The following is an 18,873-nucleotide window of genomic DNA, read 5'->3' on the forward strand; positions in this document are numbered from 1 at the left end:
CAGCCCCACAGCCGGCCGCTCCCCCCACAGGCAGGCGCCCCTCACGGCCGGCAGCCCCACGGCCGGGCACTCCCCACAGGCAGACTCCCCTCACGGCCGGCAGCCCCACGGCGGGCACTCCCCACAGGCAGACTCCCCTCACGGCCGGCAGCCCCACGGCCGGGCACTCCCCACAGGCAGACTCCCCTCACGGCCGGCAGCCCCACGGCCGGCACTCCCCACAGGCAGACTCCCCCCACGGCGGGCAGCCCCACGGCCGGGCACTCCCCACAGGCAGACTCCCCCCACGGCGGGCAGCCCCACGGCCGGGCACTCCCCACAGGCAGACTCCCCCCACGGCGGGCAGCCCCACGGCCGGGCACTCCCCACAGGCAGACTCCCCCCACGGCGGGCACTCCCCACAGGCAGACTCCCCCCACGGCCGGCACTCCCCACAGGCAGACTCCCCCCACGGCCGGCACTCCCCACAGGCAGACTCCCCCCACGGCCGGCACTCCCCACAGGCAGACTCCCCCCACGGCGGGCACTCCCCACAGGCAGACTCCCCTCACGGCCGGCAGCCCCACGGCCGGGCACTCCCCACAGGCAGACTCCCCCCACGGCGGGCTGCCCCACGGCCGGCCGCTCCCCACAGGCAGACTCCCCCCACGGCGGGCTGCCCCACGGCCGGCCGCTCCCCACAGGCAGACTCCCCTCACGGCGGGCAGCCCCACAGCCGGCCGCTCCCCCCACAGGCAGACTCCCCTCACGGCGGGCTGCCCCACGGCCGGCCGCTCCCCCCACAGGCGGGCGCCCCTCACGGCGGGCAGCCCCACAGCCGGCCGCTCCCCACAGGCGGGCGCCCCTCACGGTGTGGCGCTCCCCATGGCTGGCAGCCCCACAGCTGGGTGCTCCCCACACGGCGGGCGGCCCCACGGCCGGCCGCTCCTCACGGCGGGCACTCCCCACAGGCAGGTGCCCCTCACGGCCGGCAGCCCCACGGCCGGGCACTCCCCACAGGCAGACTCCCCTCACGGCGGGCAGCCCCACAGCCGGCCGCTCCCCACAGGCAGGCGCCCCTCACGGTGTGGCGCTCCCCATGGCTGGCAGCCCCACAGCTGGGTGCTCCCCACAGGCGGGCGGCCCCACGGCCGGCCGCTCCTCACGGCGGGCACTCCCCACAGGCAGACTCCCCTCACGGCCGGCAGCCCCACGGCCAGGCACTCCCCACAGGCAGACTCCCCTCACGGCCGGCAGCCCCACGGCCGGGCACTCCCCACAGGCAGACTCCCCTCACGGCCGGCAGCCCCACGGCCGGGCACTCCCCACAGGCAGACTCCCCCCACGGCGGACACTCCCCACAGGCAGACTCCCCCCACGGCTGGCAGCCCCACGGCCGGGCACTCCCCACAGGCAGACTCCCCCCACGGCGGGCTGCCCCACGGCCGGGCGCCCCCCACGGCGGGGTCGGCCGGGCGCCAGGCCCTGCGGTCCGCCGGGGCCCTGCGGGCAGCGCGCCGGAGCCGCCGCCGCCCCCTCCCCGCGCCGCAAAAACGCAAGTCAGCGGGGGGGGGAGGGGGGGCACCGGGGCGCCGCCGCCGCCGCGCCAAGTTCAGCGGGAGGCGCCGGGCCGGGCCGGGGCGGACACGGGGGCGGCGGCGGCGCGGGTCTCACCTCCTTCTGGCGCGGGTCCTGCGGGTAGACGTCGGGCGGCCCCAGGCGCGGCCGCTTGAGCGGGCGCTGCTCATAGCTGAGGAGCCCGAAGGCGGCCATGATCGCTCATGTTCGCCGGCACGGCACGGCACGGCACGGCACGGCACGGCAGGGAGCGGCACCGGGCGGCGCGCCCCCCGCAGCCCCGCCGCGCCGGGGGCGGGGGCGGAGCCGGGGCGGGGCGGGGCGGGGGAGCCGCCCCGAGCAGCCGAGAGCGGCCCGACGGGGAGCGGGGGGGGGGGGGGTGGCGGGACCGGGGGCGCCTCCCGCCGCCTCTGCCCGGAGCAGCCCCCGCCCCGGCACAGGGGGGCGGGGCCAGGGGAGGCCCCGCCCCTTGGCCCCGCCCCCGGGCTTGTGGCCCCGCCCCCGGCGGTGCGTCCCCCGCAGCATCGCCTCAGAGAGGGCGGGAAGGCTGCGCCGCTGGGGGGATGGTCGGACCTTTGTTGGCGCTTTTTGTCACCCGGTTACTTTTCGGGCGCTAAGCCGCGTTGGTGAGCCGAGGACCAACAAGTCTTCCCAGCTTTAATACCCGGTTTTGAGACGCCGTCCCGGGCAGGTTTATCAGGCTTCGCGCTGGAGCCGGGGGCGCGCTCCCCCTTCCCTGCCCCCCCGCCGGCCGAAAACGCGTCGCCACTTTGGGTGAATTCGGTGGGGCAGAACACCCGGGCCAGCGTTGCGCTCCCCGTCTTCAGTAAGGCTAACATCGTGCACCTCGTGAGGGAACGTCACCGCGCTCCACTCCTGAAACCTTGTCCGGCGCCTCTCGAGGCGCGCAAACCCGCGGGCCTCCCGCTCCTCGGACGCCCCCGCCGCCAGCCGCGCTCAGCGCCCTGCCCCGGTCCCTGCCCCGCCGCCCCTTCCCAGCCGCTGGCTGTCCGCTCCGGTCTGGCAGGTTTGGACCCAAAGCCACGTTTTGGCCGTCGGAGTCTGCAAACCTTCTGGTCCGGCGCTTGGGTTTGGTCTTCTCCAGGGTCGCCGGGTCCGGGGCACCCAGGGCTGGAGGAGCCGTCTGTGTTCGGGGGCCTTCACGTCGCCTTCGCTCAGGTCAGTAGTGGCTTAAGCCACCACTTCTACTGGGGGTTTGAGGGATAAAGCTCTGCGTAAGGCAGACCGGCAAACAGCAGCTCGTGGCGCTTCGTAACCATCTTTGACCAGACTCTTTGACTTCACCGAGATGATACCTAAAACAGAGGGTGACTTCCGGAAATATCGCATCACTTGCTGTTCGTACGCGCTCCTCAGGGACGTCTCCTACAAAACTACACGACGATTTCGGAGGGCCTGAAAATCCCTTTTTCTGCTCGGTTCCAACTATAGAACAAATTTAATTGATGAAACTGAAAAATAACGTGTCCATTCACTGTGACGACTGCCAAAGATCAAGTCGATTCAGGACATTTTGCACGCCCCTAAGAAGTGGTGTGCTGTTACTGATTTCCGAGCTCGTCCATACGGCGCGCTGTTCTTCATCTGTCTGCTCTTCACATTACATATTTTCTCTCAAGTATCCTAAATCGGGGCAGAGGCTTCTGTGTAGGAACAGAAGGAGGGTCTTTTTCCCCACTCCTCACATCATGGGCATTTGCTCCCATCACAAATACCCAATTCCGCACGTTTTTCGCGCGCTCCTCTGACAGAACACCCCAGCCACGCGGGCCGGTAAATACAACAGTCATCCAACGAGTTTCTCGTTATCAGGAGGGCAGTCAATTAGATCCACTGTTTTGTTTGCATCCGGCCATCCTGCGTGGTAGGACTCTGCTGCATTATTTAGCAGTCGCTGAGAACCTCCTGCCTGCCGGAGAAGGCGCCCTCCTACCGAGCAGCTTTGTCATCCCCTGGACAACGTCACGAAACCGCTTATCAGAAGTCTCTTCCACGGAGGGCAAACGTATGAATTCTCTGTTATTACTGTTGAACGCGTATGAGTAGCCCAGCAGCAAGTGAATAAATCAGCATGACAAGTGTACTCTAGTTATGAAAAAAAATCAATTTAAAAAAATTGTTTTTAACTTTAAAATAGTCTAGGAGGAAAGATTAATAAGTTTCTGATTTACTTTCCAGATTGTACCTCAATTACTGCCATCACAAATACATTTAGTTTACAAGTCAAAATAAAACTGTTTTTATTAGCAGCACGGATCATCCTGGGACCAGGGAAACCCAGCCGTGTTCTGCGGCTCACGCAATTACATGACCGCAAATAAAGACCTGGGAACATGAAGGCGCCCGGCAGTCCCGTGGCTTTGGGTTCGCGCGGGAGATGGTGCCGCACCTGTGCGCTCCTCCGTGGGCGCCCAGCCCTGCCGTCCCAGGAGCAGCAGAACTGGGTTTTGTCGACGTAACGGGGCCGGGGTCGCGGGCCGCCCCGGGGCGCTGGGGCCGGAGGAGGCTTCTTCCCTTGCATCTGTAATACCAGCCACCAGTCTGTAACACCGCTCCTGTAATATCCCTTGATTGATTTTATTGGGGTTTTAAACTTGGCCTTGGACAGTGACTCACATAAGTCTCGCTTCCATTATTTGTGACATTATCCAAAACGTTTGGAATTTAATGCTTCTGAGGGGAGAAAGAAAATGCTGTTGCTCCCCTTTTTTATCTTGTGATGTGGTGCTTCTTCTTTGGTCTTGTCATGTATCGGCAGCAGCATTCGCTGTGGCGGGGCATGCAGCGTGTGCAACAAAATGTTTCCTGTGATCATCAGATACCGCAGCTTCACTTTTGCATTTAATTATCCAAACCAAAAAAAATCCACTTTGTTTCATGTGCTCTGCAAGAGGGAAGACGTGTTATAAAAAGCAATCAAGAAGGCCACTGCAGGAGACTGTGCTTTCTAAAACTACCAGTCTTTTCCATAAGCAGGTGGGAGCTTCTTTTTGTGAACTTCTTGGATAAACGCAGTATCCAAGACACCAGGGAATTTGACTTTAACCATCCAGAAAGCAATGTTGTATTACTGCACAAATACAAATAAGCAGACCCTGTCAAACGTCGTGCTTGGTGTGCGCCGCAGGATTCAGCAGCTGGATTTGAGAAAGCAGCGTGTCCTGCCTGCGAAAATATACGTTACACTGGTTGTTTTCAAACAAACACAGTCTGTCCCTGGGACGCTGACAGGTCTGGACACTGCCAGTGCGCTCTTGCGGCTGATGCAAGGAAAGCGGATATAAAGACACCATTATGGCTTCTTCAACGAAAAACGATACTTCGGCGTAACCATGCAATACCCCCAGAGGGGTCACCCGTAACGCTCCTGCAGTAAAAACAAACTGGGACAAGGAGAAGCGGCAATGAACGTAGCTGAAGAGACAGCGAAGCTGCGCGAGCGAAATCGGGCGTGCGCGAGCAGAGGACTCGGCCCGAGAATTTTTTGGCTCGGAACAACCTTGCTGCTGAGCTAACCAAGGCGACGCTTCCGATTCACGACGTTGCCGTTACGAAGTACGTTACGCATGGCGTCCCGGGCGCTCCCGGAGCGGCGGCGGCAGGGAGGTGCGCGCTGTGCATCGCCCAGCACCGCGCGGCGGCTCTCACGCAGACCCTTCTCCGGCAGGGCGCCCGGAGGGCCGCAGCCCCACGCCGCAGCGCGGAGGACACCGCGTGAGGGACGCGCCGGCCAGCAGCCTCACAGCCGGAGCGCCGCGGCACAGCCTCATCCAGCGCCGGGCCCTTGCCGGCCAGTCGGCATCCCCGCGCAGCCAGCCGCCTTTTCTGCCCCTTCCCCTTGCCATTTCACCAGCGCCTTCCCTGCAAATTCAGGAGCTCTGGTTGCAAATCCAGCCAGGTCTTCTCAGCAGAAAGCCGGGCAGATGCAATCAGATATTCTGATTAAGACACCAGAAGTTGCTCTATACACAGTAGAAACATTTATAAAGGTTATTTCTATAATCCCAAGAGCCTGAGATGGGCAAAAAGTCCAAATCAACAGCAGTCAACTTTGTAGGTGCCAAACGTACTTAAATGGCCACGGCTGCTGCTCAGCGCCCCAGACTAGCCCGAGGGCCGTCAGCCCCGGCCGCAGGCTGACCACGTCCCCTCTCCGTGCGGGAGCAGGGCAGCGGCAATGAGCTGCCGGGTCTCTGCAGCCGTTCCAGGAGCAGGAGCACAGCGCTCGGCAGTGGACGCCTCCCCCGGGGCCCCGGTGCGACCCGCGTGGACAAGGGATGCTCCCGGGGAAGCAATCTCCATGGGCAAAGTCTGGGGGCAGTTCTTCACCCCTGCACCAACAGTGCCAGGGCCGGCCACAGCTCCTTCTGTGATGGAGGAAAATAACTGGAAATGTGTCCAGGAACACTTGACACACGGATGGCAGCGTCTTCTACATGCAGGCAAGGTGAGGGCAGCACTGCACCTTGGCAGGGAGGATCGTGGCCACCCTGCCAGCCTGGGCATGTGGCCATGCCTCAGGTCCCCCCAGCTCAGCGTCTCTGGCATTGAAGACATCCGGGAGGAGCAGCAGGGGCTCCTGGAGGAGCAGGGAGTCCTGGAGGAACAGGGGCTCCTGGAGGAGCAGCAGGGGATCCTGCAGGAGCAGGGGTGGCATTGGAGGAGACCCCTCGGCAGGTGTCACGGTGTTGCGGTGGCATGAGGCCCTCTCCTTGGCGATGGCCCCACCGGTCGCAGTGCGGCGCCCGTCCCCTCAGAGCTCAGTGAGGGCATGACAGTGTCATTTTACAGCCTGATTAACCGCGTCGGCGCGGCCGCCGGAGCAGCCGAGCAGCCAGGAGGCAGCGGAGCAGCAGCAGCAGCAGCAGCAGGAGAGTGTGGCTGGTGATGGGGAGGCTGCAGCAGTGGCGCCGGGCCCTGCTGTGCGTGGCGGGGCTGCTGAGTCTGGCCGGGGCACTGGGGGCAGCGGCGGCCCTGGGTGCCCCGTGCTGGGTGCAGGCGGCCCCGCTCTGCCGCACCGGCGCCCTCCTGGTCAACGCCTCCGGCGCCGAGCTCCAGCAGTTCCTGGGCGACCTGCGCTACGGCCTCTTCCAGGGCCAGCGCCTCCGGCAGTGTGGCCTCGGCAGCCGGCCCCTGCGCTTCACCTGTGAGTACCCTCGTCCCCTACCCACCTCCCCTACCCACGTCCACTTCCCACTTCTGCTACCCACCTCCGCTACTTACCTCCGCCACCCATGTCCACTTCGCACCTCTGCTACCCATCTCCGCCACCCACCTCCACCACCCATGTCTACTACCCATGTCCCCTACCCACCTGCACTACCCACCCCCACTTCCCACCTCCGCTACCCACCTCTGCTATCTACCTGCATGACCTACCCACCTGCGCTATAGAGCTCCCGGCCGCGCGCTCCCAGGAGAGCCGGGGACGGCACCGCGCCGTGCCCTCTCTCGTGCACAGTGCTTAACAGGCGCGAAAGAGGCTGAGCCTGACTGCTGCCAGCATTTTCGTAGCAGGCCGGAAAGTACTTCTCTGCTGACACTAGTAAAGCCACACTGAACAGTTCCAACCGCCTACGTTTCAGTTACGCAGGTGTCTACATTTCATACCGTTTCTGCAAATTTTCTACATTTCACAGCATTTCTGCTCTTACCTCAAAAGAGGCTATTTTTGTTTTTCAGTGAACGGTATGTATGTGTTGATGTGGTGCCCTCTGTTCTGTCCGGAAAGGGAGAGACAAATGAGCGACAATCTTATTGAATAGCCAGTGCATATGTATATTTTGCTGCTTTGGAGAAACAACGGAGCCGAAAAACGACTGATATGTGCTGCGTTAGTGGGACAAACGGCTGGTTGATGCTGGACGACGGTCACTGGACTGAGCTGCGCGTCGGACTCGGTGTCTCACGTACAGAATTTGGTGGTCGGCTGTTAGCAGTGGTTTTCTTTTACATGTAATATTCAGAACCGGCTTGTCTTCAAGGGTGAGGAGGTCAGTGAAGCGATCGAGCGCACGCACCGTTCCTACGCAGCAGCACATTAACAGGACAATAAGGAGCAGGCAGCCGTCGGGTGTTCGCTAGCTCGGGCGCGCGCCCGGAGCCGCGGCAGAGCGCGGGCTGGAAGCAGCCGGCTGGCGCAGCGCGGCCGGCCGCCCCCACGAGCCGCCGGCAGGGCAGCAGATCAGGTGTCAGGAGGAGTTACTCTATACTGTTTTGCAAAGTGCCAGACCAAATTCATTTACTGTACGACTAAGGCTTGCCATCCCTAATTAAATTCCATCACCAGCCAAGTTTATGTCACCGACAGCTCTCCTCTTTATCGCGTTCCCGGCTGTTGCAGGGTGCCGATATCCCACCCTGCAGGTTACAGGCCTGGGGAGAGTTTTCAGAGCAGCTTGCTAAATCCCAAGGAGTGCGTTTCCGCCTGCAGATAAAACAGCTGTGAACCGCCAGCAACGGACGGGGGAGCAGCGGACACCTGGGGCTGGAACGCGCTGGGTCCGCGGCAGCAGCGGTGTGCAACGCACGCCCCACGACTGCGTGGACGGGACGAGGCCCCCAGTGCACGGCGGCGGCAGCGTGCGTTAATAGCACGGAGAGCGGCGGGCGTACAAACGGGCAGCTCGCTTGTGATGCTTTAATATTAGTCATCGTATCGTCCTGAACACCATCCGCAGGTGAGCGTTAGAGCCGCCCGAGTGCTGCGCAGCACTTCCTACCGAAAGGCGCTCCGGGCGAAGCGTGCTCGCCCTCGTCGCGGCCATGCAGAGCCTGCTTGCTTTCTCAGCAGCCGCATTTAGCCGGGCTGCCCCGTCCTCGCGTTGGTGAGCAGGGGGCTCCTGCGGGGCGTGCCGGCAGGAGCGTCGGGGGACAAGCTGCAGCGTCCGCACAGATGAGCCTGCCCTGCAGAGGGGCACCGTGCGGGCACGCGCAGACACGGCACGGTTCTCAGGAAGGGGACAAAGAAGGGAAAAATTCACAGAGAATTCACTCAGCGTGAGTAAATCTCATTGTTCTCCTTTTCCGGAAAGGGAAGTGAGGTTTGAAGAGAAGACGCAGAGTACGCCTAAAGGCCCGTTCCCAGGGTGTGAAAGTGAGGCCGGGTTTGATCTTCCCGAGCGTGGAGTGGCAGCCCTCCCCAGTGCGCGGGGCCGCCACTCGTTCACGTTCAAAAGCAGATGCAGCATCATTACTTCACCGCCTTTTATGTTCAAAAAAGCGTTTGGGTGCCTTAACAAAACATGCTCTTGGAAAAGCGCTTGCTCCGGAGACTGCTCAACGGCGGAGGCCGACACCGGCGGCGGAGCGCGGCGGAGCAAGCTCCCGAGGAGCCCCGGGGAGCAGGCTCTGCGCCCCGCATCGGCACGTGTGGTCGATGTCCCGGCGCGCGCCAGTGGGGCCGACGAAAGGCACGGAGAGCGGGCTGAGCAATGTAGGTCTTCGTTTGTGCCTGTTAAATGCTCCCCACTGACCGCTCGCTCTCTCTCGTTTGTAAAATGGACTTGCTCTGCCAGCAAGCCCCGGTCGGCTGGGGAAAACCTTCTGCTTCATTTACTCTTGCTGCTTCTCATCAGCTTCTGGGTCAGCAGTTTGTTTTCTAAAGGTCATTGCCATGCTTACCCAGCACACACGCTCTCATTACGGTGAAGGAATGCTTTCCTTTCAAGACAACATCGCTGCTGGCATTAATTTTTCCTGATATGTCACCTATAAAATTTTAATGACATATAAAAAAACTCTAAATGCAGGTGCCAAGGGAAACACTCAATACAAAGCAGTGACATATTTTCTTAAAACAAACAATAGAAGTGTGTATTATTAAATACACAATTTTGTATTTTCTCCCAAAAGATTAAGCAGTGCTGCTGTAACGGCAGTGAGGCGGCCATGGGGCGTTATTGCCCCGGTTTAATCGTGCCCCCAGGGGTCAGGAGCAGCTCAGTGTGTCTGGTGGTTACTCCTAAAATATCTACAGTCACCAAGCAAACATGTGCATGTCCTTCACAGCGTCGTTTAGACACAAGCAAAGCAGATCCGACCTCGCCAAGCCCGTTTCCAGCTCGTCGCTAAAAATATTCCGCTCACGTTAAAGACCAAATACCACCGTGGCGATAGGTACATTGCCATCTGAAAAACAAATAACCCAAAATACAGGTTTGCACCGCTATTAATAGTGCTCACAGGTCTGGAGGAGCTTTTGCTTAGTCTACTAATGCCCCAAAGTGAGGAAACAGTCGCTGAGCGTGCGACTCCAAAAAAGCGTCTTCAGCATGCAAAAAGCTACCGAAGCTGGAGGTCGCCCTCCGAAAAGCCCAGGGCAGACGCCGCGGACACGGACGGCTCTCGGGCAGGGTCCCTCCTCGGCTGGGGCCCCGCGCGGAGCGGGATACGCTCCAGGGGAGGCCGGGGAGGTTTCCCTGGGGCTGCTCCTCCCTCTGGGCCCGTCTGCACTTGAACTTCACAAAATGCTTCTCTCAAACAGCCCTGAAAATGTGTTGCTAATTAAATTTTTGATGGCTTAATTTTCATCTCTGATTGCATGTGGAAGAGCACAGTTTAAAACAACTAGCACAGCCTACCAAAAAAAACCCCATTTCGCCTCTAAATCAATAACTTTGCCTAATGTTTATAATAATATTTGGATTTTTTTTTATTTTTATTTTTTAGTTTTTCCAGACTTGCTCAGAGTTATCCCTGCAAGCATCCACGTGAGCGTCATCGTCTTCTGCGCCGTGCTGATAGTCTTCGCCCTGGTGGGAACGGGGTTCTTCATGTACAACGCCTTCGGCAGCCCTTCCGAAACGCTGCACGGGCCCGTCGGGCTGTACCTGTGGAGCTTCATCTCGTGTAAGCACTGTGCCGCGACGGGCGCGAAGGCCGGAGGGCAGCCTGCGCGCAGCCCCTCGCGGTGGCCGCCGGGCAGCTGCGCAGCCGGCAAACGAAAGCCAGGCAGGCGGCAGGCGGTTTTGCTCCGTCCAAATCCGGTTTCCTTCTGAAACGGCATTCGGAGACAACGTGCCGAACTCCTCGCGACGACAGGGCGGGCGCAGGTCCGAGCGCTGCGGGCGTTGCCGCCGTCCCCCCATCCCAACCCTCTCCTGCTCCCTCCGGCCGTGGGGCGGGCGCCTAGGCACGGCCACGCCGCGCCACCTGGAGCCGTCGTCCAGGGCCAACCTGGGCACCCGCTTGCCTCGAGCCGTGCGGACGGCCCAAGGCGGCTCCGCGGGAGCGAACCCCAAAAGAGCAGAGGAACCTCCTGGGCCCAGGGCAGCGGAGCAGCCACACGCGCCCTTGCAGGTCCTCAGCCAGAATCCGAGTTAGAAAAGCTCACTGATTTCCGTAGGCATCGCGCAGGACTCCAGAAACGAGCTCGTACCAAGAGCGGGCTCGATAGGCGCCGGCGGGCGGGCGCTTTCCCGGGACACGCGCCGGGCAGTTTTGCTGCAGGGGCTCTCAGGTCACGAGTGTCTCTCACTGCTTTTCAGGCTCGTGCGGTTGTCTCATCCTCGTTCTGTTCTCGTCAGAAGTGAAGATTCACCACCTTTCCGAAAAAATTGCGAATTTCAAGGAGGGAAGTTTCACTTTTAAAACTCACAGCGAACAGTTTGCGAGCTCGTTCTGGATCATCCTAGTTTGCACCTTGGTGCATTTCCTGAATGTCATCCTAACACGCTTTGCTGGATTTGAATTTCCTTTTTCCAAATCAAAAGATTCGGGGACAACTACTGGAGCCGCTGACCTGATGTATTGAAAACTGCCTACTTTTAAAAACATTTCCAGCGAAGGCGTTCCTCACGACCACATTCATCAGCCACCAAGCGTACTAGCTCCTAAAGATGTTAACAACGAAAAAAGATTTCAAATAAATGTCGGTATGACACATGCAATGAAAGGAAGGAAAAAAAGAAAAAGATACAAGGAGCAAACAAGGGAAAAAAAAAAGGAAGGAAAACATGATGTTTAATGAAGCACAGCCCAGAACGGCCTTGCTTTCGGGGACCACGGCCTCACCCCGGCGCTCTCGGCGGCAGTGCCAGAGCCGCGCCAGCGGCGCCCCGATTTCAGCGATGCGTACCGGCTGCTGGAAGTCACCACGACCCACAGCCCCTTTTTTTCTTACTTTTCTTCTTAATTAATATGCATAATCCCCTTAATTAATGTGACTGTATCTTGTTAACATATAATTTACATTATATTTTATGGTATCGTTCACTCTAACGCTTAACTGCTCTTGTCCCGGCCGTTTCACGAAGCCGACCGACTCTGCAGCTTGGCTGCGGCTTTGGGAAGCGGCGCCGGCCGAGCTGCTGGCACGCGCACCCCTGTAGCCTCGCCGCCCCGTCGGCCAGTCAGGGACGGCACGTGGGCGCCCCCCACGCGAGGAGGTCCCGGCCGTCTCCCGGGGGGCCGCCTGGAGCTGCAGCGCGGGGCAAGTGCCAGCGGCCGGGCCGGGCCGCGCTGTGCCGCACCGATGCTGCCAGCAGCCGGGACACGCACGGGAACGGCTCCCGCGGCTGGAAAGGCAGCTTGCCCGGGGCCCGGAGGGACATCCCAGCCGGGAGGTGGCTGCCAGCAGCCCGTCCCGCTGCCCAGCCGACACGTGTGCAGCCGGCTGGACCCGCTCTACACTCGTCGTGAACCCGTGCTGCTCGGGGCCGAAACCTAGAGGCAGGCCAAGAGCAGGCAGCAAACCGTGCTGGAGGGAAGGCGGTGCGTATCAGCGCACGCAGAGGGAAAAGTGGTGGGCCAGCAGCCCCGCGCCCCGTCCCCTCGGTGCCGGCGAGCCCTGCAGCGGGGACGGGCGCTGCGGCGCACTGGCCGCTGCCGCCGGCTCCGAGGGGCGCTCAGCCCACCGGCTGCAGCCGGGGACGCCCGCGCGCCCAGACCCGCTGGCTCCAGCTGCCGGGCTATTCCCGCCTACCACTGCTTTCAGGACGTCACCACCATTTCTAGCACGGCGGTGACAAAAACGCTGGCAAAGCCCAGACGGACCCACGGAGAGGGAACGTCCGTCCCAGTGCGCTCACAGACCATCGCGGGAGGCACCAGCCACCCAACCCGCTCCGGCACCCGGCCTCTCCGCAGCCCTTCCTAGCTGCTGCGTGGCCCTTCCCGGCCTCCCACGGCCCTTCCGGACCGGCGGCAGGGCCTGCACGTCCCTCCCACGAGCCCGCCAGGCGGACGGGCCAGCACGCCATCACCGCCGGCTCTGCAGCCGCTCTGCCCCTCGCTCCCGGCGGCAGGGGAGCCTGCTCCAAACAACAGCCTACCAAGACAGTAACAAAAAGATGGCTTCAAAGGCCGGCAAGAAGGGCCGCCGTCGGGCACCCCGCTCCTCCTGCTGCCCCGAAGGGTCCCGCGCACCGTCCGAACCCGCCGTCCGCGCGCAGCAGGGAGCAGCGCGCCTTCGCGCTCGCGCAACGCGTTTCCCGCTCGCAGGCGGCGCCGAGCTGGGTGGCGCGCGGCGCGTCCACCTCCCCTTGTTCCGGACGTCCCCCCTCGGCGCGGGGCACACGTACCGACGGCCCAAGCGCGGGTCGGATTTGTTTAAGATAGGTCAGCTCCTTGAAACCTGATAACGTGGCGCCTGGATAAAAGGAGCGAACATTCAGGGCAGAGGCGTCGCGAGCAAGTACTTGTGCGAACAGCGGACTATGGGCACGTGCTTTCGCAAACAAAGAATTCATGATGATTCAGTGGTGCTGCGAGGTAAGCGCTAACGCAGTTAGGTTAACAACAGAGGACAGCGTACGAACGGATTACTGCCGCGACAGACGGGGTGCCGAAGAACGGGGTTGAGAGCTGCTTCGCGAGGCGAGCGGCAGCGCCCTCACAAAAAGAGAGAGGAAAAAAAAAACACCAGGTGCTATAGACAGAGAGATAACAAAAGAAGAGCAAACAAAGGAACAGGAACCATGCCTCACCAAACCTCCCTGGGCCTTGCTTTCCTCTTCGCCCCGTGTTGGGTCCGCCTGCGCTCTCCCCGCGGGGCTGTGAACGCCCTCCTGCGCGGCAACGCCGCGCTCCCGCGCCCCTTCAAGGCAAGTACCAACCACGGCACAATCTGGCCGGCCGGGCTGGCGGGACGGGGACGAGCAGCTGGGGCTCGGCAGAGAGCTCCGCGCCCGCAGCTTTTCGCTCCCCCACCAGAAACTCCTTCCTCTCAGGGAAGGGAAATAAACCCTGCACAACCCCACGCACGTGCCACAGGCACTCTGGGTGTTACCACGCGCTTAAGTGCCGGAATAAGCCTTGGGGCATCGGGGCCCTCAGAAACAGCGCAAAGCCACGCGAAACAAACCCAGGCTCCTGCCGCGTGTTGGCACCTCGCAGGAGCCGCTCTCACGAAGACCAACGCGCGCCAGGCAGCGGGAACCCCGATCCCCAACCACCTCCTCCGGCTCCCTGAAAACGGCGGCGCAGAGCGAAGGGTGGCGGACGTGCTCGGCGTCCCGCGCGCCTCCCAGCGCCCGGCTCCCCGGACTTAACAGGTCAGGCTGCAGCGGACCGGCTCATTACACGTTTACTGCCTTCACCCACAGGCTCAAGACGGCTTTACAAACTACGAGGATCATTTTCCCTGCCTCCCAATTTAGAAAACTAAATGTACTGGGCAACGGCTGTGTATTTTTCTTCCTTTCTCAGTGCTCAGGGCCTGTTTGCGGATGAAACGTAGCTTTTTAAAAGTAAAAAAAAAAAAAAAGTCTATGCATGAAATAAGAAATAATATGTTTATGTTTGCAGTGACGCTGCAGCAGAGGTCAAGAAAACACGCTGGGTACTGGCTACCTTCAGCGGGCGCTGAGCAGCCACGCGGGGGGCGCGCGGCAGGGGCGCAGCGGGCCCGGGGCTCTGCGCCACCGGAGACGCTACCCTTGCTGCTCCTGACCGGCCGGCCGGCCGGCGCGCCTCTCCCCTGCTCTTCTCCTCCGTCCCCTTCCCGAGCAGCCTAGCTGCCTTCTGCTTCCAGGCCTTCTCCCCGAGGGCCCCGAACGCTTCCAGAGCGAGGAGAAGGACGCGGCCTTGTCCTCGCCGCCTGCAACGCAGCAAGCCCCGGCTGCGTTGCGCCCGTCGTCGCTACATCCTTACTTCCCCGCTGCCTTTTCTAGCTAAGCTGCGGCCAAGAGTCACGTCACCAGCCCACAGAAGTAATGGTTCACGTATGACTTGGCTAACCTAAAACACTTTCTAGCAAACGGTTTCGTGTGGACAGACGCTGACAAGGGAGAGGTGGAAGGCGGATGGAGGAGATGCACCGAACACGGCCCCCTTGCCACGACGGTTCGTGTCAACGCCCGAGACAGCCCTGCGAAACAGAAACCGGCTGGGAAGTCTGCAGCCGAAGGGGGAACAACTCTTCCCCTCCCCAGACTTTGAAGCGCATTTCTCTATTTGCTATTGTTTTCGGAAACATCCTTTTCCTGGAAGCAGTGATTAGGATGGCTGAGATACCGTAGCTTACAGCTCTGCAGGGAACCGGGCTACGGCTGCGCGCAGAGACCGCGGGAGAAGCCACGACCAGACAAGCCAGTGGGCGCCTCCTACTTTTCCGGCACTCACTGAATCAGTGCACGGTCTGAGTTGTGCTAGCGCTTGCCCGTTTATCCCAAGCAGAATAAACGCACTCTATCCCGTCTATGTTTAAACCAGACACAAAGCTCCTAAAAACTATTTTGTACTTTAGTTATTTAGAAGGAGTCTTTGGGTTGCTAAAAAAAAGTGAACTAGCCACATCCTAACCTTTAATAAAACAGATCTAGCGTAAATAATTTATTTTAAAATTATTCTCTGTTATTGAATGCACGCAAAAACATATTTTATTTCTATAAACATCCGCACCCTTCCGGTCTATTTGTGGCAAGTTTCTTACTTTTTCCGTCTCCTTCCTATACCACAGAATATAAAACAAACCACAAAACGAGTAACGAGACTTCTCTCCAAGACCATAGGAACGTTCTAGCCTTGTTTTCACTCCAGGTTTCTCTAACAAAACCGACACTGGAGATAGCCACAGCGTAGGCTGTAAGAAGGAAATCTCCAAAGCCAGTCCAAACTTCAGCCACGCTACTGAAAGGCTGAGGTTACTCCACAAGTTAAACTCAGGTTACGCGTAAATGAGGGCAGAATTCGTGCCAAGGAGTAATTCTGAAGGTCCACATACCTCCCGAAGACTTATCCACCCCAACTAGTGTTTTTAAATAAAAAAAAAAAAGAGTTGTTTACCGTTGCTACAGTACGCAGCTAAGTCCCAAATACAACGCAGTTTTAACAGTATTCACTGGACCCCTTGACTGGCACAGAAGGAGCTCCGTGCGGTACAAACACAGCCCGGATTAACCTTCAGAGGCCACCGGTAAAATTGTTCTGCTGGGGCTCGTGACAGCGCGCTTCCCCCCACGAGCTTCAGGGCTCGTGACAACTGGCGTAAGCGGGGAGCTGCTGAAGAACACCTACAAGTAACTAGGGGCCACATAAAGGGTGGAAAAGGGAAAGGAGTTGTCCGCAAGGTGCCAGGTACCTGTTTAGAAGCTGCATATCAAGAAAAGGAGAGTAGAAATAGAGAGGAGCAGGGGCTAGAGAGCGAAATAGAAGGTAGGAAGGCACCCGAGCTGTTACTGTCTTTGAAGACTGAACAGCTGCAGAAGCAGGTACGGGGGAAAAGGAGAAAAGGCAGAAGTTGGGAGAAGAGGTCGAGATGATGCTTATGCAGGCTCCTCGCCCCCCCGACCTCGTACAGACTAGGAAAATAGTCGTATCCCCTGACGACTGGGATGGAGACACCTGGGGTGATCCTGATGAGGGCGAGCCAGGAGGAGATGACCCTCTGTCCCCCTCAAATCCCCCTGAACACGAGGCCAGACCCACTGTTAAAACAGAAAGAACCGAGGCCCCTCGGGGCGGTGCTCCGCGACGTACTACGCACATCACTCCTGGCATCCGTCACAACTGGCAAATTTACGAGAAAAACATGGTAGGAAATCTGGGGAAAGTGAAACTGAGTACTTGTGGCGAGTCTGCCTACGCGGTGGTGACCGAATAACGCTGAGCGAGGACAAAGCACGCGGCTGTTGGGGTCTGGCAGTTTCTTAAATTCAGGACCCGACTGGGCAGATAACACCCCGCTCTCTCACCAGCCGCGCAGCTTACTGGGCTGGGGGAAGAGACACCACGGAGGGAGGTGAACCTCCGCAATCCCCATCGCACGTCTAAGCGAGCTCTCCACAGCCACCACAAAAGCCGCTTGCACACAAGCCACGCAGCAAGGAGGACCTCGAAAGGTCCCACTATCTGCTACAGTAGACTCGGCAATGTCAAAACCACTGATTAGAGGAGCCCCAGCAATTCTTAAACCCCATTTAGTTGCAAAACGGGATGAGATAAAAAGAGACAGGGAATACGATGAAGGACTAGGTGACGATGACCTCCGCAGGCACCTGCCAACATGGGCAGAATTAACGCACGGCATCGTTAACCACAGCCGTGAAATGGGCTGGGACCATCCAACAGCCGAAAAACCAAACCTGAAGCGCCGGGGAAGAGATCATAGGGCGAGACCAGCGATACAGGCACCCCCACAGGGAACAGAAACCAAGTCAAAGGGAAACAAGCCTCAGGACCTGCGAACAGACTCTCGAGAACGGAGAAACGACTGTGGAGGAAAGCCTCAGCCCCAGGCGTCCCCCGAGCCGCGATCCGAGGTCGGCCTACTGGCCTTATCTCGAGCCTGATGGACGCTTCCCAGAAACGAGATAACGGCCAAAGAGGGGAGCGTGCTTTGACTTCTCCAGCGCCAGCTCCCAGAGAGGGAAACAACCCCTTCCTCCCCCGCAGGGGGGAATTGCAGGGCATGAAGCCCCACGACGAGTAATGCCCCGAAGGCAGCTGGGTCTGCCTGTCCAGCAAGCGGAGGCTTGATGATGGCCCATGTATTTTGATTCCAGCTGGTCCTCAAGGACCATTTGTGAAGTTTTTCTGCTGCGGCACGAAATGGAACTGCTGAAGTCAGAGCTGGTTTGCAGAAAGGTCAGGTTATCTCCAGAAGCCACTGCCCATATAACCCACCGGTCTGGCCAGTTCGGAAACCAGACGGGAGGTGGCGTTTGACAATTGATTACGGGCGCCTGAGCGCTACCAGAGCCCCGCTACCAGCTGCTGTACCAAACGCTGCAGACTTCACAGGCGCCGTGCGAGCGGCTGCACACCCATGGATGGCGGCGCTAGACGCGGAAGACATGTCCTTCACGGTCCCCTCGCGGGAGGAGGGCAAACAGAGGCTCGCTTTCACGTGGGAGGGAACAAAACATACCTTCAGCAGACTCCCGCAGGGGCGTAAACTTTCACCCATGATTGCTCATGCCGCACTTGCTGGACTTTTTACAGACAGTCTCCCTCCCTCCGGATGTGAGACTGTACCAACAGTGCGATGATATTCTGATCAGAGGAACTTCCCCTGAGAAGGGGGGACGCGGCAGCAGCAGTGTGGCAAGGTTTTCACAAGCTTCACTCAGTGAAATAATTAGTTCCTAATAAATTTCAGCAAGAATTCAGGTCACATCTCCCGCTTGCACCTTTGGGGACTTCCCTGCTGAGTTTCACCCTAAGGTCTTGTTGATTTGTGTCTCGGAAAGTGCAAGACCTTTTCATTGCACATGAATGCGTTCTGCATTATTGTATGATTTCTCACAATACTCAAGAAAACCCCGTTACCAGAAACGTATGCCGAAGACTTTGTTGACTGGGCTGTGTCACCCGATTCAGCGGAACTCAGCAAAGGGCATGAGAAAAACAAGACTTCGGTTACCGAGGCACCTTCTTTCAACGGAAGCGCAGCACATCTAGTCCCTTAGCGAGGCGCTCGGCCAGGCCTGGAGCGGAGAGCCAGAGGGGCCTGTGCGAACAGCAGCGTTACGGCGACGCGCTGCTCGCTCCGGGACAAGGCCGCCAAGCCGCGAGGCGCGCCCTCGGGGCAGTAACGTCGGCAGGAAACCCTTGCTCGTTTTGCTGACGGGGAAACGGGCTGGCGCTGCAGCGCTCGACGCCAGCCGCGGCCCGGCTGCGGGGGCACCGCACCAGGTATCCGCGCCGCTCCTCACCCGGCCGGGCCGTCGCCAGGGCCAGCAGCGGCGCTGCGCTCCGCCGCCCAGCCGCCCTCTTTTCCTCAGAGGAAGGAAGGGGCTCTGCAGGACTCCTGTCCTGGGGCTGCAGCGCCTTGCCCCGCCAGCGCTACGGGGCCAGCGGAAAGCGCCTCCGCCAACCGCCTTCCCCTCGCGGCGCGAAACGCCCCCGCCGGCC

General features: G+C 59.9%; 2 protein-coding genes across 22 annotated transcripts in view; one reads left to right on the forward strand and one right to left on the reverse strand.

Annotated features, from left to right (window-relative positions):
* The window catches only part of MED12L (mediator complex subunit 12L), a 186,417-nt gene extending 167,549 nt beyond the window's left edge, over positions 1-18,868 (reverse strand). For 12 of the 21 annotated variants that reach the window (XM_068954702.1, XM_068954699.1, XM_068954698.1 and 9 more), the window contains exon 1: positions 1,654-1,841. In XM_068954702.1, coding sequence (XP_068810803.1) covers positions 1,654-1,752 — 99 coding nt within the window. In that variant the 5' untranslated portion in view covers positions 1,753-1,841. Of the gene's footprint in view, positions 1-1,653; positions 1,844-17,887 lie in introns of those variants that run through there. The other 9 variants (XR_011142901.1, XR_011142900.1, XR_011142905.1 and 6 more) reach the window with 3 other exon arrangements.
* On the forward strand, positions 2,094-13,509 carry CLRN1 (clarin 1). Its single transcript, XM_068954717.1, has 3 exons — positions 2,094-6,724; positions 10,249-10,428; positions 11,067-13,509. Exons 1-3 carry the CDS (start codon positions 6,466-6,468, stop codon positions 11,330-11,332), a joined length of 705 nt encoding a protein of 234 aa, XP_068810818.1. The 5' UTR covers positions 2,094-6,465; the 3' UTR covers positions 11,333-13,509.
* Positions 18,869-18,873: the final 5 nt, after the last annotated feature.

The sequence above is a fragment of the Struthio camelus genome, chromosome 9, assembly GCF_040807025.1.
Source record: "Struthio camelus isolate bStrCam1 chromosome 9, bStrCam1.hap1, whole genome shotgun sequence".
Taxonomy (NCBI): Eukaryota; Metazoa; Chordata; class Aves; order Struthioniformes; family Struthionidae; genus Struthio; species Struthio camelus.

Coding starts and splice junctions, on each gene's coding strand:
- CLRN1 (XM_068954717.1), top strand. CDS start 6,466: ATGGGGAGGCTGCAGCAGTGGCGCCGGGCCCTGCTGTGCGTGGCGGGG. Junction 6,725..10,248: donor CCGGCCCCTGCGCTTCACCT/GTGAGTACCCTC, acceptor TTTATTTTTTAG/TTTTTCCAGACTTGCTCAGA. Junction 10,429..11,066: donor CCTGTGGAGCTTCATCTCGT/GTAAGCACTGTG, acceptor ACTGCTTTTCAG/GCTCGTGCGGTTGTCTCATC.